Raw genomic sequence first — 27373 nt, 5'->3', positions numbered from 1 at the left:
CAACGCGAAGCAGAGTAAAATCCTTTAATGCACGGCTAGACGTGGATTATCCCGCTTATACCATGGTTATTTGCCAAGTTAAAAGCAAGTTAAAGCTGTTACTGATGTTTACAGTGCAATTTTTTAAGAAATGGGTTAAAACGACGGTTATTTACTTAAGTTACGGCTCGTTAGTTCTAGAACTCTGTCCGCTTTAAATAAGTAGATAAAGTAGAGCCATCGGATTGCATTAATTTGAATAAATTATCACATTTATTTTAATTCATTATTAAAAGAGAGGGACAGAGAACTGATAGAGAAAGAGAGAAAGATCAGAGAGAGAGAGATGCGTGTGCGAGTTACGCATTGTGTGCGTCTCTTCTTTTTACTAGTCCCCTCGTTGCTGAAGCATATAGCATAACTTAATGATTCTTAATGATTTTTTAAATTATTTATGAATGGCAGGCAACGCTGACAGTGACAAGGCAATCTTTATTTGAATTAATCATATCATGTATTTATTCATTTATTAAATGAATTATGGAGAAAGAGATGGTGTGCGTGAAATAAAACAGGCGTCTCTAGCCACAGTTTACTATAAATAGCCTACAGTACAGGCCTACTTAAAAATAAAGACACATTACATTTATTGAAAGGCATTAAATTAAATGAAAAGGAAAAATATGTTCAAACAGTTGGAAATTTCGTTTAGGGATTGTTTTTTACTCATGTTTACTCATCCTTTAAGACTAATTGATGTTAAACTCAACATTTCCATTTATGGTGAAGTTAGACATGGCAAAGGGTAGGGTTATAGGCTTGGGGGTGAAATCATGTTTCTCTTTGCTTGTTGATGTTCTAGATGTCAGTATGTCACTCATGCACTCCTCTCTGACAAAGATGGTGTCCAAAATGACCGCAAACTCGCCTCGCATCGGTGGCCTGTCACTGACATGATCTGGCGACTTTCTAATCCTGCAACAGAGAGTCGTCCAACGGCAGTGCTCCGCAAACTATGGTTTGTGTACATTTGTGAGATACCTTCTACCTGAACAACAAGATTTGGAAAATAATATAAACACAAACAGTTTAAATTCATGGGCCAAAACTAAATATCTATTATCTACCTCTTCACAAATATTTTTTATCATATTGCCGAGGTAGTTGAGCCCCATCGGCTCCCTGGTGAACCACAGTTCGGTGCTCTCGAGTTTGCGCAGAGGGATGTTTCTCGGATGCAAATAGAATGCTCCGGCATTTTCTGGACACATTGACAGATATTTTTCAAGCTGTCCACGGTACAAAGTGGGTCGCCGGGGCTCGCAAACATAAATGTTCTCTATCCGATGCAGTGGGATCCTTGTGACTTTTAGTCTCTGGGTTATGCGCCAGGGTTAGGCACTCTATCCCGTTCTCGTCTTGCCGAAGAACAAAGGACACTTTTGAGAGGTTACGGGTTCCTTCTCTTTCCCTCCATGCAAAACACAGCTGTATGTCAAACCAAACTTTTCTTACAAGTCCGGTGGATGTGAAAGGGGAGAGTGCAGGTGCATTTCTAACTTTCTCCAAGTCAGACTCAGTAATGCGCGGATGATGAGCGCTGGTGTCTTTTCCATTTTTCCTGTAGCGCTTTAAAACTGATTTAAAGACAGCATTGCTTGACTTGAAGTCTTCATCACTTATGATGTTGTATTTTGTAATGTGACGGTTAATACCTGCTCTGAGACACATCAAACTTGCAACACTATATTCGTGTCCAGCGGTACATTGAACAGAGGCATAAAACTCTCGCAATGTCTCAGAGTAGGTCTCGACATCACCATTTTCCTGTCTTTGGCGCAAAAAGTCACTGAAAGTGTTAACTGCCCATTTAGTTGTCTTTTTCGTATTGACTTCATCTTTGGCATCTTCCATCCTTTCTAGCTCTGCCAGTGTGTTAATTCTTTGTGCCGCTTTTTGTCATTCAACGTCTTCTCCAGGTCTTCTATTTTATCTTGTGCCTGGGCCCACTTCTCAAAATTGCCATATTCACCGTACAAATGAAACGATACACAAAAATCATCCATTTAGCCTACCTAAATAAACGTCTTCAAATATGTCTCTCACTCTGTTTGCAAGTGTAACTGTGTTACTATGGTTACCAATGTTTATAGTGGCGGAATAATTTCGATCTGTAATCAAACTGGCTGGAACTACCTGTGCATTTAACGGTTTTAATGCACACCTTCCAGCCAATCAGAATCCAGTATTCAGACAGGCCATGGTATAAGATGTAATAAATGTCTTGTATAAAACTTATTACATTGAGTGAAAAATATTGATTATATGAGACAAAGCAATGGCACTGATAGATTTTAAGATATGTGTAACGGTTTCAGCACCACCGGCCACGCCCCCCATGTCGTCACCGCCAGCTCGCTTCACCCGTTCCCTCTCCCCGGAGTTTTGAACTCAATTTCCCAGCATGCACCACACATCCACCATTTTTGATTAGTCCACACCTGCATCACATCATCAGGACTCTATTTAAGTTTGCACCTTTTTGTTCTTCCCTGTTCAGTCTTGTTGTCTTCAAAGCAATTCTCAACCCCGATAAGTATACCTACCTGTTTTTGAAAGACTTACCTGTTTTTTGGATATACCTATTTTTGATTACTTACCTGTTTTTGGATATTTACCTGTTTTTGGATACTTACCTGTTTTTGGATATTTACCTGTTTTTGGATACTTACCTGTTTTTGAATACTTACCTGTTTTTGAATACTTACCTGTTTTTGAATACTTACCTGTTTTTGAATACTTACCTGTTTTTGGAGATTTACCTGTTTTTGGAGATTTACCTGTTTTTGGATATTTACCTGTTTTTGGATACTTACCTGTTTTTGGATATTTACCTGTTTTTTTAAATAAACTCCTTTTTCTTATCTACCTCCGTGGTGTGCTCTCCGTCTACCAGAACCCTGACAGTATGCCAGCGCAAGTCCTTTTTGATCAAGACACCTCTAACATTTAAACTGCCTTGGCAACATAAGAGACTGAGCTATAATGTCTCTGCACGGATATTCCGTAGCAAGAACCGTTTGTAACCGTGCCGTGTGGAACTGGCTGTGACCGTTCCAGGCCCAGATTAGAACGGTTCGGCGTGATGGTGGAAAAGCGCTCATTATGTGCAGGTATTACAGTACATTGGGTTCTTTCTTCTACCCAACCGATGGGTTAAGCTGATTGGGTGATTTTCCTCAGCGTTGGCTAGTTTTTGTATAACCCAGTTCGCTGGGTCATTTTCACTGACATTTCGCTGATGCGTACCCGATGTGTGAGTTTTAAATTTCAACAACAACAACAAACTGTTGGATTTATCTGGAGAAACAAGGTTTCTTATTTATAATCTTGTGCTGTACATGAAAAGGTCTGCAACATAGGACAGTTGACACGACATTTCTTATTAAATGGAACACAAGCTTCGTCAGCTTTGGTTTGCTTGTCTGTTCAAAATTCAATGCTTTCGTCTGGAATATGTGACTTATGGGAGTCATTTTTGCTATTTATCATTATAACTATATTATTAATAAGTCAATAAAACCTGACAGGAGCACCGCGTCAAAATTAAGACACATTATATAGAACAGCTGCCTGAAGTCGTTGAAAGTAACCGTGATGTCACATACAGTAAGGGTTATCTTGAAACTTGCTTAAAGAGTAAATATTTTGTGTTTTTTAAAGTCCTACTTTGGTTTATGGAGTGTCCAACTACAAGTTTACATACATACAAGGTGTAAAAACACTTTCATTTTCTAATAATAGGCAGTTATTGTTACCTCACTTCTTGACTGACTCTCAAATGATTCGTTCGGCGATTCATCGGTCTAATCCCTCCTTTCTCTGATCTGATTGGTCAGATGGTCTAGTCTGCTGTCATTGGTCTACCGCGTGCAGCGTCACAAATGGAACATAGGTGGGCATTACACGGAGTGACGCAAATCTGACCCGGAACTGAAATGAGAACGACAGACGACTCGTTCGCGTGATTCAGAGTCGACTCATTTTTCCCCAGGCCAATAACTTTGTTATATATTCACCGACTCACCGACTGCTGACATTCACACACAGCAACATTACACACGGCATGAAATGTCCTTTTAAGGACTCTTTAAAGAGTGTTTGATGTGTTTCTTGTGTGTCTCTTGTCCAGACTTGTGTACATGGATGACCCCTTGAGATTAACTGGGGTTATTAAACACATCTTCATGCAAGTCATCAGCTATCATTCCAATACATCTATTGTTTCCATTTTTCAATGAACTTGATTCATAAGCTGTCTTCTTGGTTCCAGCACTGCTTGTATAGTCCATTTTTGTAATTCAACTTTACAAACTCACCTTCATCATTCTTTAATTTGTCCAGTTGCCCTTTCTCCATGAGTGCCTCGCTCTCCTTCACAAATGCAATCATTCCTCCAAACGGAGGCGACAGAATCTCCTCAATAAACTCCTGTCACACACAAACACATGAGGCATGACCTGAACATACATGTCAATACATCACATTCTTTCATGAACATTTGAAACCATTGGTGATTGTGGCAGCGTTATAAAAGCATTGGCTCGAAATCAAACTTCAAGACTCTTTTCAACTAAACAAACAGAATTCACCAGGGGCTGGTTAGTTACGTACATGTCCATTTGAAATTGTGCAGAGATGATAAGATTAGGATTGAGTGAGTAGATGTATATTGTTATCTGTAAATGTTAAATAAAAGTACATGTGATGAAGCCTGAATCCAGGGGTTTTCCTGCTCTGGTGGAATGTTGATCAATCATATGGCGTCTGGTCTGAGCAGCGCTGAATGAAGTCTCTGACCGCTCTCTCTCCCTCGCACATATTCATCAAAAGGAACTGACATGATGACAAAAGGTCGGAAATCCATGTTTCACACGGTGTATTCAGAGAACATTTCACCTGAATTAGCGCTGGATAAACATGTTGCCTTTTCTTCTCTAACGCAAGCAGCGGACATAAATCACTCTTTTAATAAAGGAAAATAAATCCTATCCCGTGATGAAGTGTTTCACGTGTTAACTTCTATCTTTTGCGATGAGCTGTGATGAACACACAAGCGCGTCTGCTAATGTCCGATTCACGTCCTAATGACTCCCTCGATCCGATTCATTTGAATGAACGGTTGAAATAACTGCCATGTCAAACACTGAACTCACAAGACTCACGGAGTTCATGTCAGTCACTCAAAGCACACAGGCACATCTCAAGACAAGTTCTGTTTCTTTTGCAACTGAACTCCAAAAAGCAAGCTTTCTTTTATTCTAGATTCATTCAGCGATTGCGGCAGCCATATGAACCTGTAGCCCAAGACTGGTGGCCTACTGTTTTTCCCAGGAGGTCTCCAGGCTCGGCCCTGCTTAGCTCCTGGATGGGAGACCTCCTGGGAAAGCTAGGTTGCTGCTGGAGGTGTGAGACCAGTAGGGGGGGGGCTCACCCTGTGCTCTGTGTGGGTCCTAGGCATGGGCCGGTTTGATATTTTGCCGGTATAATAACCTTAATCAAAAATACCTCGGTTTCACGCTATTACGGTGTTGCTATTACAACACTAAAATGTGATTTTTTTTTCAAATGTCTGCGTACACAAGAAACAACATTTCAACTGGACACAGTACATTTCATTTTGAACCAACATATAGAATGTGTGTGTCAGGTAAACATAAAGCCTTAAAATTACAATATTCTTTCAAAAAATATATTGTTGTCATACACATTAGACATAAACATCTAACACTGAATTAAACGATTTAATTATTTATTTTTCTGTAAATACAGCTCATACCTTAGAAACGGTATCACAGAAAATATTAGTGGTTTTGAAACCTTAAGGCCCGATTCACATTTTGCGTCTAAAACTGCACAGCGTTCTCCTTTTTTTCCAAAGCGCCTGGACTTTGCGCTCTCCTGGCGTCTGTCATCGCTAAGCAACCATGGGCCACGATAGCCGTTGAGACGAGGAGGTATAAACAAAGGATATGTGGATTATATGCACTGAAAATACCTTGCAATAACTCTGCTACTAGATTTAGTTATGCTGTGATCATCTGTGTCTCCATCTTCATTGAGCTTGTCTATATTGGCTGGTTGGTTCTTGTCACATGACCTGCGGTGCGTTTGCGGATTTCTGAAAAGTTTTTCAGAAGAGTTTTTCATCTCGCCTGAAAAAAAGAGCGCGGCGCATTTCCGCGCGGCTGCTACATTTAAAATAACGAATATGCGTGCGGAAAAGACGCAAAATGTGAATCGGGCCTAACTCTTTTAAACCTCGGTATACCTTGAAACCGGTATTTGGCCCATGCCTAGTGGGTCCTAATGCCCCAGAACAGTGACGGGGACACTATACTGTGAAAAAGCACCGTCCTTCGGATTAGACGTTAAACTGAGGTCCTGACTCTCTGTGGGCATTACAAATCCTTGACAAAATTCGCCCAATCACCTCTGTCCATCATCATGGCCTCCTAATCACCCCCATGTGTACTAATTGGCTTCATCACGCTCTGTCTCCTCTCCACCAATAAGCTGGTGTGTGGTGGGAATTCTGGCGCAATATGGCTGCCGCCGCATCATCGAGGTGGATGCTGCACATTCCCCCCTTCCATGTAAAGCGCTTAGAGTGCCCAGAAAAGCACTGTATAAATTTAATTAATTATTATTATTATTATATTACACACAAAGTGAAATGATTTTAATTTTGTTTTAATTAGTGGCTACGACTTACAGCTCAAAAAAATAAAAATCCACTGTCTGTGATATCAGAAAGTCTGCGATTATGTTTCATGGGTAGTTTGTCCATGAAGCTCACCTGTGTGATCGGTAGGAAATGCTGCTCGATCTGAAAGTAGTGTGAGTTTGAGTCGCTTATAGCGTGCATCCGTCAAACATCATTATAAATATCATGAAAATACCTGAGGCGGCTTGAAGAACAGCGATAGAAAGATGCTCATAGGCATTTCCTAGAACTACGTGTGTGCTATGGACTTGGTCGGCATAGCTGGGAACGCCCACAACATCACCCGTCATATCCGTTAATGCTGTGGAGAAAACAGTCCATTTGTATTGACGCGTGTAGACCTTGCTACGTGCTTGATCTTAGCTTTTTGTAATGATTATGATTTATTTTTGCTTGGTGCAGTGTGGATAAGATGCTATGCAGTGATAGCTGCCCACTGCTCCGGGGGTACGTGTGTTCACTACTCTCTGGATGGGTTAAATGCAGAGGTCATATTTCGTTGCCTTGTACCTTCGTACATGTGCAATGACAATAAATTGAATCTAAAAAAATCTAAAAAAAAATCTAAATCTAAAAAAAAAATGATGTTCTGAATTTCTAATAAGTCAAAAAACCCTGATCTGAAGTTTTATATACAGTGAAAAAACAGACCGGTGTAGTCCCGTCACCCTGCACCGCAACCTATGAGACTTTCTAAGACGTTTAACGTGAAAACCCCTTTTTATTCATTGATTCTGTGATTTGGTAAATTGTACCCTGAGTTTGGGATAGTTTGTGTGACTGATTATTATCTTACACTCTTTCATAGAGTTAGTTTTGTAGTTATATTCATAAGCTAAGTCCCTAAATCGTAAATGACATCCATTATAAGGAAACACGTCCGTGGCTTAATGTACAGAAACAACGGTCCGTATAACTGAACATCTTTACCACTGATATCAAACATCAACATAATAACAGAGATTTTGGTTTTCATAGTTTATCGCTGCATTGAGCCACGTTAGGCTGTTTATAGTGGATGTGGGGGAAGGTCGCGTGCTACAGTCAAAACTGTGCATGAAATGTATTCATTTAACATGTTAAGACATACTAGTCTTTTATATCAGGGCTTTAATGAACATGGGAAACAAATATAGACTGCTGAATGACCCTGGGATACTGATATTACAGGTTTTTCCTAGCTGGAGACTCAGGGTAACAAAAAAAACGACACCTCTGGTCATTCTGTTGGGTCGTTTGTTCAGTCACAGATATTGAGTCTTCGACCCGATACGGCTCAGTTTTTCTTTATATCTTGCTCTGTGAGCAAAGTGACCAAAGTGATTTTGTGTTGGCCATACTGGCTACCTCCATGCATTTCAAATCAGAGGGAAAGGATTGTTTTCCATCACACCGACTCCGCCCCAGGCCACACCCCCAGCTATGACACGACATCGACCAAGCCTATGGTACTTCTGCTGTGTTATTTGTAGTTTCTGCGTGAGAGACTCGAGGACTTGATAAAGCACAGTGGACCAACACCAGCAGATGACATGACGTCCCAAATCATCACAGACTGTGGAAACTTCACACTGGACTTCAAACTACTTGGATTCTGTGCCTCTCCACTCTTCCTCCCGACTCTGGTACCTTGATTTCCAAATGAAAAATGCTAAATTTACTTTCATCTGAAAAGAGAACTTTGGATCACTAAGCAAGTCCAGTCCAGTTTTTTCTCCTTAGCCCAGATGAGACGCTTCTGACATTGTTTCAGTTCACAAGTAAAGCACTTTTAACCATGTGTGGATGACCATTTTCATCAATCACCATCAAACACCATTTCTGACCCATGAAAACCTGAAATCCTACATTACTGTAACTGTCGCCGACCTGGAGAACCGCTGTCCAGCAGACTTTTGCTTCAACCCTAGTCAATCACACGTTCATGTCATTTTCAAGTAATCCTGAAGAATTAGATTTCTGAGGTAACTCTAACACTAACTTTAGTTGGTGTTGCCCAGAGGTCACTCCTGCCTAAAATGTTCTTTTTTAGGAATTACAATATTCTACTTACCCAAGTGTCTAAATGGAAACTTGTAAATAAACAACTTGAGATTTACATTACTGTAATCCTAGTAAACACACACGCACACACAGAGAAGAGTGTGTGGAGTACCTGTGTTCTGGCCAGCAGCAGCTGCTGAAATCCCTCCACTTCTTTACTGTCATCAGCGGCTCTCTCCTACACCACACAAACACACAAACCTTCACATGCCGAACAGACATCACCAGTGTGTTCATGAAGCATGAGCAGATAGGTGGTATTAAACATCACCATGAGGACGCTGAGCATCATGTCATAGTTGTTGATGAGAAAGATCAGCTGGTCTCGTCTGGATGGAAATTCAGCCGCCATCTTTAGCACAAAGTTCTCCACTTCGATCTGAAATCATGAATCATGTCAGATCTCTACTAAAACTTCTCAGTAAATAAACACACGTGGTGATCTGTTCTGCTCACCTGCAGCTGGCCGAGGAGAGTGTTGGTCCTTTCATTAGGAAACGTTTGATTGATGCTGACAATAGCAGAAGAGAACTCAGCGTAGCGCCGCGTGATCTACAACACACAGGTATGAGTTCAGCTCATTACAACATTTCAGCACAAAATCTAAAGAAAAACAACCTGAATCCAGCAGCATCATCCTGAGAAACAAATCACACGTGAATTTAACAATATATTTCAACTTGAAGAGAATCTTCTGTTTCAAGTTTGATGACTCCCCTGTACTGTAAAGCCACATTAATGTGATGGATGCGCTGCTTTATATTTCAGCATGTTTGTCATGTGTGTTCTTACGTAGTGCGGTCTGGTGTCCAGTACTCCCAGTTTCTGAGGATCAGTGTTTCGAATGCTCTGAATGTTCATCTCCAGAATGAGCTCAAACCTCGGCCACAACAATTCCAGCACGGCCTCCCAGTACCTGCAACACACACACACACACACATGTCTGGTTTACTATCTCCGTGGGGACAGTCCATAGGCGTAATGTTTTTTATACTGTACAAACTGTATATTCTATCCCCTATCCCTAACCCAACCCCTAAACCTAAAGATCATAGAACACTTTTTGCATTTTTAGATTTAAAAAAAAAATATTGTTCTGTACAATTTATAAGCTTTTTTTGCCCATGGGGACCTCAATTTTGGTCCCCACGGTGACACGAGTCCCCATGTGTTGGTGTGTATTCAGGTTTAGGTCCCCACCGGGATATACAAACATGAACACACACACACTTACTTATAGGGATGCACTGAATGTTCGGCAACCGAACATATTCGGCTGAATATCTTGAGAACCTGTCCGAGAGGAATTTAAAAACGCCAATGAACTTGACGAATGGCACGCGCACGCCAGTCTCCGCCCCGTGCATACGAGTATAAAAGGAGATGGCGGCACCCATTCATTCATCTTTGTGTTCTTCGGAACCTGCGTGACTGAATGCCAAGCGAATTTTCTCTCCAAGACATCTACACACTGCTGGAATTAAGATACGTGCAGCAGAGCTCCCCCAGTTGTTCGAGCAGATTTCCCCTGGGCGTTTCGGCAGTGAGCTACAGAGCATCTAAAAGAGCAAATTTCTCACAGTTGCGGGCATGTCTCGCAGCTGTGTTTTTGGGTGTGACAGACTCATCTGGAGTCTGATGGGCACGTCACCTGCATTGCATGTTTGGGGTTCAAGCATGCAGAGACAGGGGTTTGTCGATACGACATGTTCCGTATGCGAGAATGTGTTGATTATGGTGTTGCGGTCAACGCTGGCTACGTTCTTTCTGAATGCTGCCGCAACCACGACTGCTTCCCGAGCGAGTTCGACTGCCGATTCGGCGAGGTCAACCACTTTGACGAGCGGCGGGGGTGATTTGGGGGTTCCCATGGATGTTGCTCCGTCAGCTTCAGCTTTGCGGACCACCATGCCCCAGCACGCTCACATGGCTCGTCCCCGATGGGCGGCGGTGACCCGTCCCATAGCGGGCAGACTGAACAGAAGGATGAGGACGAACTTTCTGTCATTGCATCAGACAGCTACCTCCTGGCATCAGATGCAGAAGACCCCTAGGAGCTGCCGCCCCCCGGGCGGTCGAGCCCAAGACGAGGTCGACGCTGAGATGTCGGTCATGCTTACCTGGGCGCTACGGTGCCCTCCCTGAAATGCTCGTGGCTGGATTCGTGCTTCTATTTTTCCCGGAAATGCATGCAGAGCCGTTCTCGGCACATTCCCGTCCGACAGGCTCAGGAGCTGTTACTTCCCTGGACGGTGGGGTAGCTAAGGGATATGTCTAAGTCCCCCAGGTGGAACGTGCAGTCGCGGTGCATCTTTGCCCACAGACAGCTGCCACATGGAATGGTCGACAAAGGTTAAACTCTGTCAGTTTAAATCTAGACTAAAGAGGCATCTTTTTAATCTTGCATACACTACACTTCCATAATATAAATCCTCTGAGGGTTTAGGCTGCATTAGTTAGATCAACCGGAACCAAAAACACAACTGATGTACTTGTTGCATCAGAGAGTGCAGAACAGTACTCTACTCTCAGCCAGTCTTGTCGAATTGTTCCAAGGTTACCACAGCGAGCAGGATGCAGTTCATGCCCAGACCTGATGGTAGAGCAGAGAATGGGAAGTGTAGACCTGACAAGAGCTGAGATGATAGAGCTGGATAAAGAAGGACGCGGTCACCTGACATGTCTTCACCACAAAATTTCAAATGCTATTAGATTATTAATGATAATCTTAAAACTATAATTTACCTTATTAGTAAGTTTATTTATTTTTATTTAGCCTTGTTGTGCAAGCTCTGTGGAGCTTGTGCAGAGGCAGCAGCTTTTGCCAGAGGGGAACTGGAATCCCCTGGTTGGGCCTGGGTTCTCCTAGGTTTTTTTTTCTCCATTAGAGTTTTGGGTTCCTCGCCACCGTTTGCATACTGTTTTTTGCATTATTTGCCTGGCCGGGGGGGCTGCTTCAGAATTTTTCAGAAAGTTCAGAAAGTTTTAGTTTTATTTAATTAATATTGCATATAGGAATTTATAGTCTGTTATATTTAACCTGTGCTTCTCTCTCCTTATCATAAATGTGTGCTCTCACTGTGCGTGTGTGCGCGTGCGTGTCTGTGTGTGTGTGTACGTGTGTGTGTCCTGCAGGCTAGAGCCCTGCCACAAGGCGTTTATGCGCCTTTAAGTGGCGCTTCTTCTCGTCCTGGTGTTCTTCCCAAGGTGAAGACCCATGGAGCTGCCCGATCGGGTCAGTGTTGTCCTTTCTGAGAAAGACTCAAGAGCAACCTCTCCCCGTCCACTCTGAGAGTGTATGTAGCCGCTATTGCTGCTCATCACGATCTCGTGGAGGGTAAGTCTCTGGAGCAACACGACCTGGTCACCAGGTTCCTCAGGGGCACGAGGAGGATGAATCCACCTCGACCGCGCTTCGTACCCTCTTGGGACCTTAATGTGGTCCTACAGGGCCTTTGTATGGCCCCTTTCGAGCCCCTGAGAGATGCCAGTCTTCCTCATTTAACAATGAAGACGGCGCTCTTAGTGGCGCTTGCCTCCATCAAGAGGGTAGGGGAACTCCAGGCATTCTCAGGGTCTTCCCGTATGTTGACTTCCTCACTCTCGGTTCCCCTGTCGGTGAACCTGTGGCCTCCCTCCCGGTGGGTTAACCCACCTGGGTCGTGTGCTCCTTACTCGGGCTTGCGCATCATATCCCATGTAGTTCTCTCCACTGGTGAGACCATGCTGGTGTCTCCACATGTAACCTCCCCCCTTGTGGTAGGATGTGGTCTCCGTAGCACACTCTTTCAGAAGAGAGAGCAGTGCTTCCCAGTGTTCCCTTACGGTACCGGGCGGCTATCTCGCTAAATAGAAAACAACGCCACCGCCCGTGACGGCCGTCGGTACGAGCCTCTCAAAGTGTGCTACTAGTTACCGATCCCCCTGGAAGATTACGTCTCGCGGTAGCGCTCACTTGTGACTCGCTAGTCCAGTCGGTGTCGCTCCGCTTGAGGTCGTGATACGGCTCAGCGCCGTGGCGTGTCGTATAGGACCCCAGTCTGTCTCTCAACACAACGTCGAGAGACCGACTGAAAGGGAACGTCTCAGTTACGACTGTAACCTTTGTTCCCTGATGGAGGGAACGAGACATTGTGTCTTCAGGCCACAACGCTTCGCCGGCCCGCTGCAGCGATCGGGAGATGTCTCTCAGGTTCCTCAGCCCAAAAAGATGAATGAATGGGCGCCGCCATCTCCTTTTATACCCGTATGCACAGGGCGGAGACTGGCGTGCGCGTGGCCATTCGCCTAGTTCATTGACGTTTTTAAATTCCTCTCGGAGATGATAGGTTCTCAAGATCAAACCCCAGTCTGTCTCTCAACACAACTCTGTACTAAACAACTTGTCAAAGTATGGTCTGTGCATCCCGGCCAGTTTTTGTGGGCGGAGTTTGGAGAGACGTGAACTGAAATGGTTGTCAGTAAGAATTGTTTGAATGGATGTTTTTTGTCTTTAAATCATTTTGCAGTGAAGCCTATAATAATCCAACAGTTTTCCTTTATTCATATTTTTAGCTTATAATGTTGAATGACACTTTTTAATGAAGTGTTTTGTTGTAGGGGTACAGAGTACAGTACATTCTTTCAGCAATCAGTTATAGGCCTAATATAGACTTTTCAAGAAGTGAGAGGGCTCAATTTTTTTGTTTTAATTTAGCATACTTGTTTTACATAATTTTATTTTAAGTTATATTGTATTATATTGAAAAGCAAGACAAAATATAAAAAGCATTTCACTGTTCATTTTGTGCAATAGTGAAAAAAATTGTCTAAATAAATAGAAGAAATACGAGAAGCCGTGTTCGGTGTTCAGTATTCTGCCTTCAGCCAAGTGTTTCATTTTTATTCGGCTTTGGCCAAGAATTTTCATTTCCAACTTACTAAGTTCACTTACTGAGCCCTGGCCTGTTTGGAAGAGGTGGGCTCACATACGGTTTGGTTTGGTTTGGAAAGGGGGCAGTATGAGTGCTAACCAACTGAAACTTTATCTTTATCCTCCCTCAGATTCAACTGTCACGTTAAAAATATCTCAAGCGCATAGTGCTGTTACGTGCAGGCGTGTGTCACCGCAGCTAAAACTACGCCAGATACAGTGCATCTGGAAAGTATTCACAGCGCTTCACATTTTGTTATGCTACAGCCTTATTCTAAAATGGATTAAATTCAAATTCCTCAAAATTCTACAAACAATACCCCATAATGACAACGTGAAAGAAATTTGTTTGAAATCTTTGCAAATTTATTAAAAATAAAAAACGAAAAAAGCACATGTACATAAGTATTCACAGCCTTTGCCATGACACTCAAAATTGAGCTCAGCTGCATCCTGTTTCCACTGATCTTCCTTGAGATGTTTTTACAACTTGATTGGAGTCCACCTGTGGTAAATTCAGTTGATTGGACATGATTTGGAAAGGCACACACCTGTCTATATAAGGTCCCACAGTTAACAGTGCATGTCAGAGCACAAACCAAGCCATGAAGTACAAGGAATTGTCAGGATCGTAACGAGGCACAGATCTGGGGAAGGGTACAGAAAAATTTCTGCAGCATTGAAGGTCCCAATGAGCACAGTGGCCTCTATCATCCGTAAATGGAAGAAGTTTGGAACCACCAGGACTCTTCCTAGAGCTGTCCGCCTGGCCAAACTGAGCCATCGATGAAGAAGTCTTGGTTAGAGCAGTGACCAAGAAGCTGATGATTACTCTGGTTGAGCTCCATGATCATACATGGAGATGGGAGAAAATTACAGAAAGACAAACATCACTGCAACACTCCACAAATCTGGGCTTTATGGCCGAGTGGCCAGACTCAAGCCTTTGCTGAGTGAAGACGCATAAAACTTGAAATATGCAAAAACTTACTTAAAGGAATCTTTCAAACTGTCAGAAACAAGATTATCTGGTCTGATGAATCTCAGTTTCATGCATCATGTCTGGAGAACACCAGACACTGCTCAACACCTGTACAATACCATCTCAACAGTAAAGTGTGGTGGAAACAGCATCATGATGAGGGGGTGTTTTTCAGCTGCAAGGAATGGGGCATTTGTCAAAGTAGAAGAAAAGCTCAACGGCACAAAATACAGAGATAATGATTATGAAAACCCAGCCAATTCAGAACCTCGGACAGGGCAGAAGGTTCATCTTCCAACAGGACAATGACCCTAAGCACACAGCCAAGATAACAAAGGAGTGGCTACAGGACAACTCTGTGAATGTCCTTGAGTGGTCCAGCCAGAGGCCAGACTTGAACCCGATTGAACATCTCTGGAGAGATCTGAAAATGGCTGTGCACTGACGCTCCCCATCCAACCTGATCGAGCTTGAGAGGTCCTGCAAAGAAGAATGGGAGAAACGGCCCAAAAATAGGTGTGACAAGCTTGTAGCATCATACTCAAAAAGACTTGAGGCTGTAATTTGGTGCCAAAGGTGCTTCAACAAAGTATTGAGCAAAGGCTGTGAATACGTATGTGCTTTTTTCGTTTTTTATTTTTAATAAATTTGCAAAGATTTCAAACAAACTTCTTTCACGTTGTCATTATGGGGTATTGTTTGTAGAATTTTGAGGAAAATAATGAATTTAATCCATTTTGGAATAAGGCTGTAACATAACAAAATGTGGAAAAAGTGAAGCGCTGTGAATACCTTCCGGATGCACTGTATTAGGTTTGTCAAACATAATGCAACGCTGTGTGTATGACAATAAAGTACGCGAGGGTGATTTAAAAGCATAATGAGCTGTTTGCTCTCATATGGCTCTCGTATGACAATGATATCATAAGCGGATCGGTCTTTGTTTATGTTTACTTCAAAGCAGTCGCATCGTAATGTTGAAAGAGTGTTGGGGTGCGGGTGGTCAAGTGCAGTGTGAGCACAGACCAGCGGGGCAGTGGGGACAATCGCGGTCGGGCACAGTGGAGGGCAACCGGGCTAAATGTGAGTATACCCTAAATCTGTCAAGAACATCCGTAAAGACACAGAGACACTGACTTGTCGAGCGCAGGAACGTTTCTCTTGGCCGTGACGGCTCTGAAGCGCAGGATGATGTGAATGCAGAGAAACACCGCAATGCTGTCATAACAATCCGACAGGTACGTCGCCAGATTCTTCTGCAGACAGAGGAACATACACCTTTCATTCTCATACGCATACATTACAGTCTCCTGCGGTTTGTTAAACTATGACCCTTCTCTCATGACTGTACCAGAAACATGCTGAGCGTTTTCCCCATGATGCTGTTGAACAGATCCAGCGCAGAGTTTCCCGCCACCATAAAGAAGTCTGACAGGAAGAGGAACTCCCGACAGCCGTTGTCCAGTAGAGCGTAATGCTGACTGCGGAAGAGAGTTTCATACGGATACTGAAACACAGAGAGAGAGAGACAGTAAGACCACACAAAACTGACATAGAGTAAAGAGTCCTGATGATGCTCGATCTGAAGCCATGTCTCACCCTGCAGTCTCCTCTCTGAGCGGCGTGCGGGATCAGTATCGGCCCTTCCAGCTCCACAGGACTCAAAACAGCCTCTCACTGACCCAGAGTAAAGATAGTGTTCCTGCTCTTCAAAGATGGCTTGGAGAAGAAACCTTCACTGCTGTTAAAGAAAAGATCAAGCACATCTCACAGAACAACAGAACTAATGATGGCACTGAAGCACACATGTCCATTCAGAGGTCGTCCTGGAGGGTCAGCACAGTTTAGCTCCTCAAAACACACGTCTGTGAGTTTCTACAGAGCAAAGTGAGATGCTAACTGGGGATGGCACAATTCTCAATATAATATTGAACCGTTCGCTACGACCTCCACGGTTCAATACGTGTAAGTGAATTGCAGTTTTCCGGTTCTGCGTTTAAGTTATTTCCGTGCGCTTAATTACACTCTGAACTGGCTCTGTCCATGTTTGTCTGTATGTCTGTGTGCTGAGATAGATAAACGCATCCCCACGAGTAATATCTAATAGCGAGTGGTGGTCGGGCGGTGAAGCGAGACTGCCTGCAACATGAGAAGCAATGTGCTGTTGAGTATGATGTTGACGAACAGACGCGAACTGGCTTTATTGGATGCCCGTTGCACAAAAGTGATAATGTCCAAATTTGGCATATCAAGAATGTATTTTTACATAGCATACGAAAGCAGCACGCTCGTGTTGCTCTCAGCACATGCAGAAAGAGCATCTACAGCACCATGCCAAAGTCTGTTTAATGAAAATCATGCCACTTGGCAGTCATTTAAATCATAGCAAGAGCGCCTCCAGGCAGGTATTTAGCATTGCCATTCTTCTCATTTATTGCAATGGCAGTGGCGCACCTTGTTAATATATTATCTTTGGCCTTTCCCATTGAGCGCATGTTTATTTCGATTACAGCAATCGCAAGTTTTGCATTACGTCATTTTAATTACTCTGATGCACGAAACCTCTTCAAGAAGCTTATTTTACTGGCACGTTGATGAACAGTAAACTAAAAACTGCTGTGAGCTGCCAGTGTAAATCTTTACATTTATTAAATACACCAGGAATTTGTACAAGTTGATTTTTGCTAGTTGATAGTTGATAGGTGCAGTGAACTAGCTGTTTTTATTGTTTTATACTATTGTCTGATGTCTACTTATGACGTTCGCGTGGTTTTTACATTCGAAGACATCAAAATCAATAAGTAATAGGCTATTTTCTACCCTGGTTTTGAGACCGGCTGGAGAAACGCTAGGTTTTTAAGGGCAGACCGCATAGAAGACTTGGAAGTAAACGCCCACTGCTATGATTGGATAGCAGCTTGCGTAGTTGACTTAGTTGGAGCCTTCTGAATTTGGTTAGACACGTAACTTTACGTAACGTGATTTTACTCAAATTTACGGACTTATTTCCCGGATGTGATGGCAAGGCTTTGCGTATAGTTTGTATAGCCTATAGTTGTATGGTGTTTAGTGATATATGACCGTACATGTCAGCATTTAAGACCCGCAAACCGGACAGAAGATCACCGCGATTCGCAGGTCTCAAATGTTATAGTTTTCGTTTTACCCGCGTGAGCTGGAACGTCTTTAAAAATGAACTTCAACCACGCATTCCTACTGTCGGAATCCGAAGGAAGCGACTGTGTTCTTCCACAACCAGGCACTGCACAATATTTTGCGATCTTTAATGGCATGATGCTTACACTCGCTCTATCTGGTTCCGTGCAGCTTGTGTTCAGTACCGTCATGCGTGAACCAGTGGGCAGGGCTCGAGAAGTAGACGTTGATATTCTTCTGTGGAGGCGGTGTTCAACCTATCTATAGATAGATGCATTCCAGGACCTGCCGTTCGCTGAGCCTCGTGTCAATAACAGTTGTTATTTCAGTAACAAGGGCATTTTCAGGTCTGACAGTCTGCTTGAATATGATTCCCTCTTATATAACAAAAGCTTGGGTTAAAATTTTGGTCCTAGTTCACTGCACCTTTAAAGATAATAAAATAAGTCAAGTTAAATAAAGAGAATTTCAGTAAAATAGTTTTTTTTTTCTTCTTAACTTTTTACTGTTCCTGTCACATAAGCATATAACAATGAAAAAACACTTTAATGTGCCAAGACATCAGAACCGAACCGAAAACCGTCGGTGAAAAGACGAGGTTCGTATTGAACCGTGGGTGAGCTGTATTGTTGCATCTCTAATGCTAACGATCTGTTTCACGTGGTTTTGATGAGACTTGAAGTTTAACTCACTCACTGGACACTCACTGACCCTCCAGGAGCAGTCAAGGGTGCTTTAGAAGGATATCTTTTTTGGCTGTGTCCTCCACCCCCATCAGATCATCTTTGTCTGCTACATCTTCATACTGACAGACAGAAAGAAAGAAAAAAGATGTATGAAATGATCAAAACGCTGAAATGTTTACAGTTGAATAGTGTCATAAGGTCAGAAACCTACACTGGAAGACAAGTTAAGGCTTTGTGCAATCTCAACATACACAAGTGTGCGCGCGGTGTTCCATCATTTGGAGAAGAACCCTTGAAAGCTTTCCTCAAAAGCCACAATTTGTTTTCCACAGAGGAAATAAACACACAGACGGCTTGTATGACATGTGGGTGAGTGAATTATCATGACATTTTTATTTTAAAGTGAACTATTCCTTTAACAAAAATAAGTTTACCTCTTAAAAAGAACACAGGAAATGTAAAACATTTACAGGCAGAATACACACAAATTAAAAGAGGAAAAATAGAATTTGATCAATAAAACGAACGTCATACTAGGGCCTATAACCTCTGGTCTTACTGCTTCAGCTGCTGAAGATGGGCTGTTGGTGAAGGGGCTAATGCTAAAGATTAGAAATGTCTTTACTTACATTTTATGTTACAATCTGTACAAATAAAAAAGCATCTATCACCTGTGTTTATTTAACTTTGACAATGTTTAAAAAACGTATAGATATAAATTAATAAATTCATAGACAAAACATTACAATCTAACGTAAAAAGGAAGAAAAATTCCAAATTGTTTTCCCCAGAAAACATTTTCTATGTCAGTCAATCAGTATGTTACTGAAACGTTTCTAGCATCTCCCTACTGCACAGCACAGCTGATTGTTATTCAAAACTATATTCATTAAAGAGTACATAACATGAGATCATGAAAATTACATTTCATGCAGTGTGTAATGTTGCCGTGTTACCGTGAAAGTAAGCAGTCTGCCAAGTTGTAAATCCGAAGGTGAATGAACAACAAAGTTTTTGGCTGGGAAAAAAGGGCCCCTGCCCCTCCGTTTGGCGCGTTCACGTGAAGGGGTGTCTCAATTCTCTTTTGGTTGGAGGGGTAGGGGTAAGGGGAAGGGCCAGATAGTCCTTCAAACTAAGTTTTTTTGGGACCTCACTTCAAACGAAGGGCTAAGAGAAATTTCCAACATGGCCGCTCACTCAAGCAAGCAGACCCATAAATGTAAGTAATTTTTGCCATTAATAAGGATGTTTATGACAAATTTTCATTTTATGCATGTTACATTCAATCTTGTGTTTGCATTTACCATGATGTTCTTTAACGATTGCAAAAAAAATCGCTAAAGTTTGCTAGCGGACAGCACTGACTGCACGATATTATAAAATATATTTTTGTCATATACCCGGTGCATCGGCGCATGTCCTCTGACATAACGAGTTAGCAACGACGTATATGATGACGTATAACAGTATAGTAGTGGTGTCACATTTCTTAGCGGAAAATTTGTAGCCCTTCCCCTTGCCACTTTGTTTCAAGGGGCAAGGTGATGGGGCGAGGGGTAGGCGAAGGGGTAGAAAATAGAATTGGGATTGGGCCATAGTCCCCGCCTATATTTTGCTAGGACTTCACGTAAAAACTTCACTCTTCTCCCCCAAACACTGTAGCCCGTGAGCCTCATTCGCGGTAGACCAATCACAGCAGACTAGACTATATGACCAATCACAGCAGACTAGGCGAGCGTAAAGGAGGGGATTAGACAGATGAATTGCGGAACGAATCATTTGAGTCAAGAAGTAAGGTAAGAATAACTGCCTATTATTACGAAATAACAGTGTTTTTACACCTTCTATGTACATAAACTTGTTGTTGGACACTCCATAAACCAAAGTAGGACCTTAAAAATCCCTATTAATGTACTCTTTAAGATGTGAATTACTTTTATAAAGTATAAGGTTGCTCTTTCTATAAAGAATCATTAATCACTGTTAATTTTCTCACGATAAATCTGTGTCCTAACACTTTTATAGTGGTTCCAAAAAAATGCCATGTCACGTCAACAACACAAGTATGTTTGTGATAAAGCAAGCTTGCTCGCTTGCTTGAGGACGTGGTAAGTGTCCGTGTGATGAAAAATTAAATGATGGCTCACTCCGCAACCGCACTATTGTGCAGGGTGTTCTTTATTTACAGTGCCAACTGACAGTCCACAGGTGAAGTATTTACAGATGCACCCAAAAAAAAATGTTATCCAAAGTACCAACGAAACAACAAAGAGGGAAATAAAAAGGGAAAAATCCAACCAAACAAATATATAACGGTATCCACAGTATACACGTTTAGAGGGTTTGAGACTGCACCACAACTGCATTCTCACGACTGTTAACAAGCCCCGTCTTGTGAGTCTGACCTCCTCTTTTATAGGCCAGACCCCTCCCCTTCAATGGAATCTACCATATAAAGGTAAGTAATATAAAGTAGGTTACTTTAACATTTGCAACACATTTTTAGTCAATAACAATGTTATTACAATAACAAGTTATTTTAGTCAATAACTAACCCTAACCCTAACAAGAAACAAATTTCCTACATTGAAAATATAAATAAACATAGTCATAACAGATATAATACTTCACAATAGAATTTTATTATGTGCAAACACACAGAGGACCCCTATACCCCTATAGAAATAAAGCAAACACACAGAGGACCCCTATACCCCTATAGAAATAAAGAATGGCCTTTGGGTGCGTGACGTCATCAAGACATCATAACCGGGCGTGAAAGTGACCTATTAGTCAGATATGGTGACCCATACCTGAAATGTGACTCTGCATTTAACCCATCCAGAGAGTAGTGAACACACGCACACAGCAAGTGGTGACCACATGTACACCCGGAGCAGTGGGCAGCTATCACTGCAGCGCCCGGGGAGCAAGTAGGGGTAAGGTGCCTTGCTCAAGGGCACCTCAGTCGTTACCCGCCGGCCCTGGGAATCCAACCGGCAACCTTCTGGTCACGAGTCCGACTCTCTATTAGGCCACGACTCCCCACCCATATAATACTTCACACTATAAAAATAAAGAATGGTTTCGGCCAGTGCGGCGCAGCGCGTGACGTCATCAAGACATCATATCCGGGCGCCGCTTGTTACTCGGGTCGGCCGCTACTCTTCCTGATCCCGGAAGGCCGACTAACAACCAAACCAAACAAACAAAGTAAAAAGTGTGCATATATGAAATGTCCAGGGTTATGGAAACCGGAGGAAGAGTGTAAAATGACAACGTGTGCACCCGTCTTCCGACGGCAGAAATAGCAGCTGAATGAGGTAAGTGTAATGTTAGTGACTGTGGGTGCGTGCCATTGTGCTTGCTCAGCGGGGATGTTTAAGCCAGCTTTGTCACAATGTTTTAAATGTGTGTTTAATGTGATTAATTTCCAAAATACAGTAAAATAATTGAATATAATTCAAGTATAAATTAATTTTAACCATGGACATACTTGATCAAATGAATTGTGTAATTTAAATAATAATTATTTTTTTTAAATATGAAATCAGAAACCGGGAGTAGAAATTAATCTGGATAAATTTTAAGAGTTTAAGTGATTACGATGTAGTAAAATAACTTATTACATTTAGTGAATTTCACTCGTAGGGTTTACAGTGTACTTCAGACATGAACTGAAAATGTATGCTATAAACCTAATACATTTTCTTGCAAAGCTGCTTTAAAACTGTTAAAAAGTGCTATCTAAACTTTAAATGCCGCATCAAAGCAGTCCAAAATACAAACCTGTGAACTGCAAAAAAAAACCTCTCCAAGCATGTGGGACTGTTGTAAAACTAAACACCAATCAATGTCTCTCACCTGAACTTTCAGCAGTCTACCGCTGTATGATTTGAAGTAACTGAAGTAGATCTTGCTCATGGTGTCCACATACTCATCCCGAATCTCCTTAGCAACTGTCCTCTCATTAGCCAACAGAAACTGATAGAAGAACCTGCATATGACCACAACACACATCTATACTTTAAAAATGGGGAGATTTTACAGTTGTTGTATTAACACAAACAATATGAATAACATTATAACACTTGTACTGTGAGCTATAGGTATACCTATAGAGAACTATAGGTAACTTTACGTAAGTAAGGTGTTCCGTAACCACACTTAAGAGATGTGTTTCGAACATGCGCTCAAGAGATGCATTATGTGTACCTATAGTCGAGTTGTGTGTTCTGTACCTGTATTGGAGATCTGTTCCTGTACTCGAGTTGTGTGTTCTGTATCTGTAGTCGAGTTATGTGTTCTGTACATGTAATCAAGTTGTGTTCTTTACCTGTAGTCAAGTTGTGTTCTTTACCTTTAGTCAAGTTATGTTCTGTACCTGTAGTCGAGTTATGTATTCTGTACCTATAGTCGAGTTGTGTGTTCTGTACCTGTACTTGAGTTGTGTGTTCTGTACCTGTAGTCGAGTTGTGTTCTAAACCTGTACTCGAGTTGTGCGTTCTGTACCTGTACTCGAGTTGTGCGTTCTGTACCTGTACTGGAGTTCTGTGTTCTGTACCTGTACTGGAGTTCTGTGTTCTGTACCTGTACTCGAGTTCTGTGTTCTGTACCTGTAGTCGAATTGTCTGTTCTGGACCTGTATTGGAGTTGTGTGTTCTGTGCCTGTAGTCGAGTTGTGTGCTCTGCACCTGTAGTCGAGTTATGCGTTCTGTACCTGTACTCGAGTTGTGTGTTCTGTACCTGTAGTCGAATTGTGTGTTCTGTACCTGTAGTCGAGTTGTGTGTTCTGTACCTGTAGTCGGGTTATGCGTTCTGTACCTGTACTTGAGTAAGGTGTTCTGAGGGATCTGATAGTTGGTCATGGGCTTCCTGAATGAGTAGATTTTCTGCAGAATGAACTCACGGATTTTTGAGACAGCCTGTGGGAAGTATCTGTGCATTAATTACCATAAAAAAAACATAATAAATCTATTAACTGTGTTTTGTCGACTAATTAACAGTTTATTATAAGGCTTCACACAATATTAATTACATTTAATTGAAGTATTCTGCTGTGAAACATGTCTATGTAAGACCAATCTTTGTTGCAGTTTCTTTATGCTGGCATGATAGTTTTTTATGTCTTATAATGACTCATTACCTTCCCCCTAACCACAAACATAAAATTATATCAAAATCAAGCCAATATCTTATAAAAACAGACATTATATGAGCAGTTTTGTTTGAATAAGAAGGACAGAAACAACACACTTCACCTTTAAAGACCCAGTGAAATCAAAATGAAAGTTTTTTTTCTTTTATTAAAAATGAGTGAGCCTTAAGGACGTCAATAAACTGATATGTTATTAAGCGCTGACTAAATTCGCATTTAGGAGATACAACCATTCAAAACTGACAGTCTGGCACGTGCACTCAAACAAATCTAGAAATTCCATGACACCACACTACACTTCACCCTCTTGTCAAAGTTCTTTTCCAATCAAATCCGCTTTACAATCCGAAGAGTCCTGCCCCCTTCACAATGAGAGCTGATGAAGCGGCGCCTCAAATCAGACTTATTTGCACATTTATTATGTCCTAAATGGTGAATGACGCATAATACACAAGATGGGAGATAGGGTCATATCTGTCAATCATACGTGCAAATCTGCTGAGAAAACAAAACGTATCTGACCCGTTTCAAGTCTGCACAGAACATTGAGTGTTAAAGGTTTATGGAAGAGATCAGACATCACATCCTTGATGAGTAAAGGAGAAGACAAGCGCCAGTGTCACTCACCAACGTCAATAACAAGCTTCACATGACACATCACTGGTATCACTGATCTTTCTTTTCTCTTCAATAGCCTTATACCACTGTCACTGTGGCTATCACGCTGTTAAATGCAGCTTTGCCAGGCTGACAAAAGGGGGGGCACTCGATATGTCTCGCACTCTCTGCATATTTCAGTTGATATTACGTCAACACATCAAATAATGCTGCGCGTTCCAAGGCGATTCCGTGCGTGCGAAAGTATAATCTACAAAAGATTTTTCTCACTTTGATTTTGAGACGATCTACTATGTCTTGTATGTCTGAGCAGGCGAGAGTCTCTCTGAAGCTGAGCTCTTTAGCAAAGTTGATCTTGTTATTGAGCTCATGAAGTTGCTCCAGAAACTCTTGCTCCGTGACGGGACTGTCCAAAATCACACTGCAACACAACACACACAGCACTTCTCATCCAACAGAATAGTATTCATTTTGCTGTTTACAAACAGAATACAGACACTGGGTCTCATTCACTAAGCATGCGTGTGCACAAATCTGTGCATGAACATACAAATGTTTTCACAAACAAATCACGAGACACTAAAACTTTCGTATTAAAATTTATTCTAAATATAAGAAAAAAGATATGAACAGCTTAAAGCACACGTACGCAAAAATCACCAGTCTCTCTCTCTCTCTGAGACAAAATGAAAAAATGTATGTTTGATAAGTGATGACAGGCAGTAAAGGAAAGATTAGGCGGAAAGCCCTAATATGGAGATGGACTGGGTGTGTTTTATGCAAATGACTAAACTCGTGCACGCGGCCGCTCATTTAGAATACTCTAGATTCACTAACATTAGGACGAAGTTAAGAACAAATTCATGTGCGTACGCACGTGTTGCGAATTAGGCGGAAAGTTTTCGTGAGAAGTTCAAATGTGCGTATAAATATGAAAAATCTACGCAATTATTAGTGAATGAGACCCAGTGTCTGGTAACAATCAACTCATTTCAGTCTTACGATATCATTGTGCTGGGAACGACCAGTTCATCCACCAGCTGGCTGAGCTGACTGCGGACAGCCTGTCTGTTCTTCAGTCTCATGTTCATACTGACGGACTGCTGTTGTAGTGTCTGAATCTCACTGCTGATGGACGACAGGTCGCTCTGAAAACTGCTCAACATGCCCTCCATTCGCTAGAGAGACAGACATAACAAGCTCATACATTAGTACCACAGTCTCACAGGATTACACATACATCAAATACATCTAAAACATCAAAGAAATCTACTCTCATATGCTTGGTAAACTACAATACTACTACTACAGAATGTCCAATTCTCTCTCATTTCTAAGTCGCTTTAGATAAAAAAATAAATGTAAGGGTAAATCTGTCCCAAAGCACACTCTACAAGAGGAATATATTATGCTAGTGTACTCCTCCAACTTGACAAATATATGCAGTAAATATTTAAAAGGGTGTACCCAAGTTTTGTCAAACCCTAAACTCAAGGTAGAAAACAAATCTTTGACATGTCAGACTAAATCAAGTGTCCATGAAGCTTTCTCAAGAGATAAGAGTGTAAACTCACCTCTAGGATTGAGTCACAAGCTGTGATCTGGTTGTGTAAAGAGGCAATGTTCTGACTCTCTTTAATATCTACATCAGCTGATGTCAAGGCTTCTCAATAAACAAGAGAATGTTTCTTAAGTCCTCATTCTTACTCCCGGTGGCACTGAGTTTGACAGTGTGTGTGTAACACAATGTAATAGTAAATAATAGAAGGAAAATACACAGGGTTTAGCTCACTCGATCTATGAAAAGCACTGAAAATGCTTTTCATAATACAGTCCTACCAGCTATAGGAATCAGGTGAATCTCCAGATATATGTCACACAAATCAAGAGAGAAATAAGAAATGATACTACGCTTAAGAAATAATAAATGATAATAAAGCTTCAACTGATCTCAAATGCTCACAAACATATTATTTACATTGTAAGTGATGTCTTTCATTTGTGCTGATAGTAGTTTTAAGTAGCAGCGCTTCATTTAACTGATAAGGAAAATTATTTATCGTTTTTTCTTGAGATTTGGAAGTGAAATGTTTTACAGTGTGGATACAGTCTTTGATCGACGCTTGTTCAATCCGCTGAAGTTCTGTCTCCACCTGTTTCGAGTACTGTCGCAGGTCAACACCCTGTGCCAAAAGAAACGCGTTATACACCAGTGATGACATCACACGCACACACACACGGCATGCTTTACATGCATCTCACCGTCTTCAGAGCCTCCTTCACCAGATCATCCTCAAGATTTGCTTGAATGTGAACTGAGTAAAGAAAAATAAGAGATTGCTTACATCGCTCATTTCATAATTAAATTGTGATTAGAATTAAATCTGGCCCATCTTGCATGTCCTTCTTGTCCAGTTTGTGACCGCCTTTGGACATTGGGACAGAACACAGCTTGCGCTGAACAGATGACAAGCGCCAGGATTTATAACTGCCCAGTTCGCGCGGTATAAAGAAGATGTGTGTCTGCGCAGCTCGTGCCTAGACGTGCGCCTCACTTTATAACCCTAGTTCAAATTATTGCAAGAACCGATCGATTCACTGACTCTATATTAAAATGGCGGCGCGCATAGACGCAGCGGCTCAGAGCTCTCCCTTTCGGTGCTTTTTTTCCAGTTATTTTTGTGTATGGTTACTCGTCTGGATAACATCTTGGTGCGGCAAGCAACGTTTACAGCCGGCAAGATCTGCTACAAATAGGATTTACTCAGCAAGCGGGCTATTACAGCCGAGTTTCTTCGCTCCTATGACATTCCGGCGGATATAGCCAGAAGCCCCGACTCTCCGTGGATTATCATCCCCGCAGGAAGGATGGGTAGGCGAAGTCGGCAGAGGAAGCAGAAGCGAGGCTGTAGGGCTGGTGCGCTAGCCAGGCTAAGGAAGCAGCCACACAAGCCGCCGCTTCCGAGCATTTTTCTTAAGAATGCAAGATCTCTTGCTAATAAAATGGATGAACTGAGACTATTGGTGGCTACGAACAACGTTGTGAAGAACA

At 41.9% G+C, this 27373-nt stretch overlaps 1 protein-coding gene across 1 annotated transcript in view; it reads right to left on the bottom strand.

Moving 5' to 3' along the window:
• vps52 (VPS52 subunit of GARP complex) overlaps positions 1-27373 on the bottom strand; it is a 40017-nt gene that overhangs the window by 5952 nt on the left and 6692 nt on the right. Inside the window, 16 exon segments of the mRNA XM_057349352.1 lie at positions 4359-4470; positions 8922-8987; positions 9081-9188; positions 9266-9361; positions 9602-9725; positions 15841-15959; positions 16055-16210; positions 16303-16439; positions 18610-18664; positions 22410-22542; positions 23370-23470; positions 24592-24742; positions 25324-25499; positions 25896-25963; positions 26429-26504; positions 26584-26636. Coding sequence (XP_057205335.1) covers positions 4359-4470; positions 8922-8987; positions 9081-9188; positions 9266-9361; positions 9602-9725; positions 15841-15959; positions 16055-16210; positions 16303-16439; positions 18610-18664; positions 22410-22542; positions 23370-23470; positions 24592-24742; positions 25324-25499; positions 25896-25963; positions 26429-26504; positions 26584-26636 — 1731 coding nt within the window.

The sequence above is a fragment of the Triplophysa rosa genome, linkage group LG13, assembly GCF_024868665.1.
Source record: "Triplophysa rosa linkage group LG13, Trosa_1v2, whole genome shotgun sequence".
In the NCBI taxonomy this organism is placed as follows: Eukaryota; Metazoa; Chordata; class Actinopteri; order Cypriniformes; family Nemacheilidae; genus Triplophysa; species Triplophysa rosa.
This window is presented reverse-complemented; position numbering and strand designations above follow the sequence as displayed.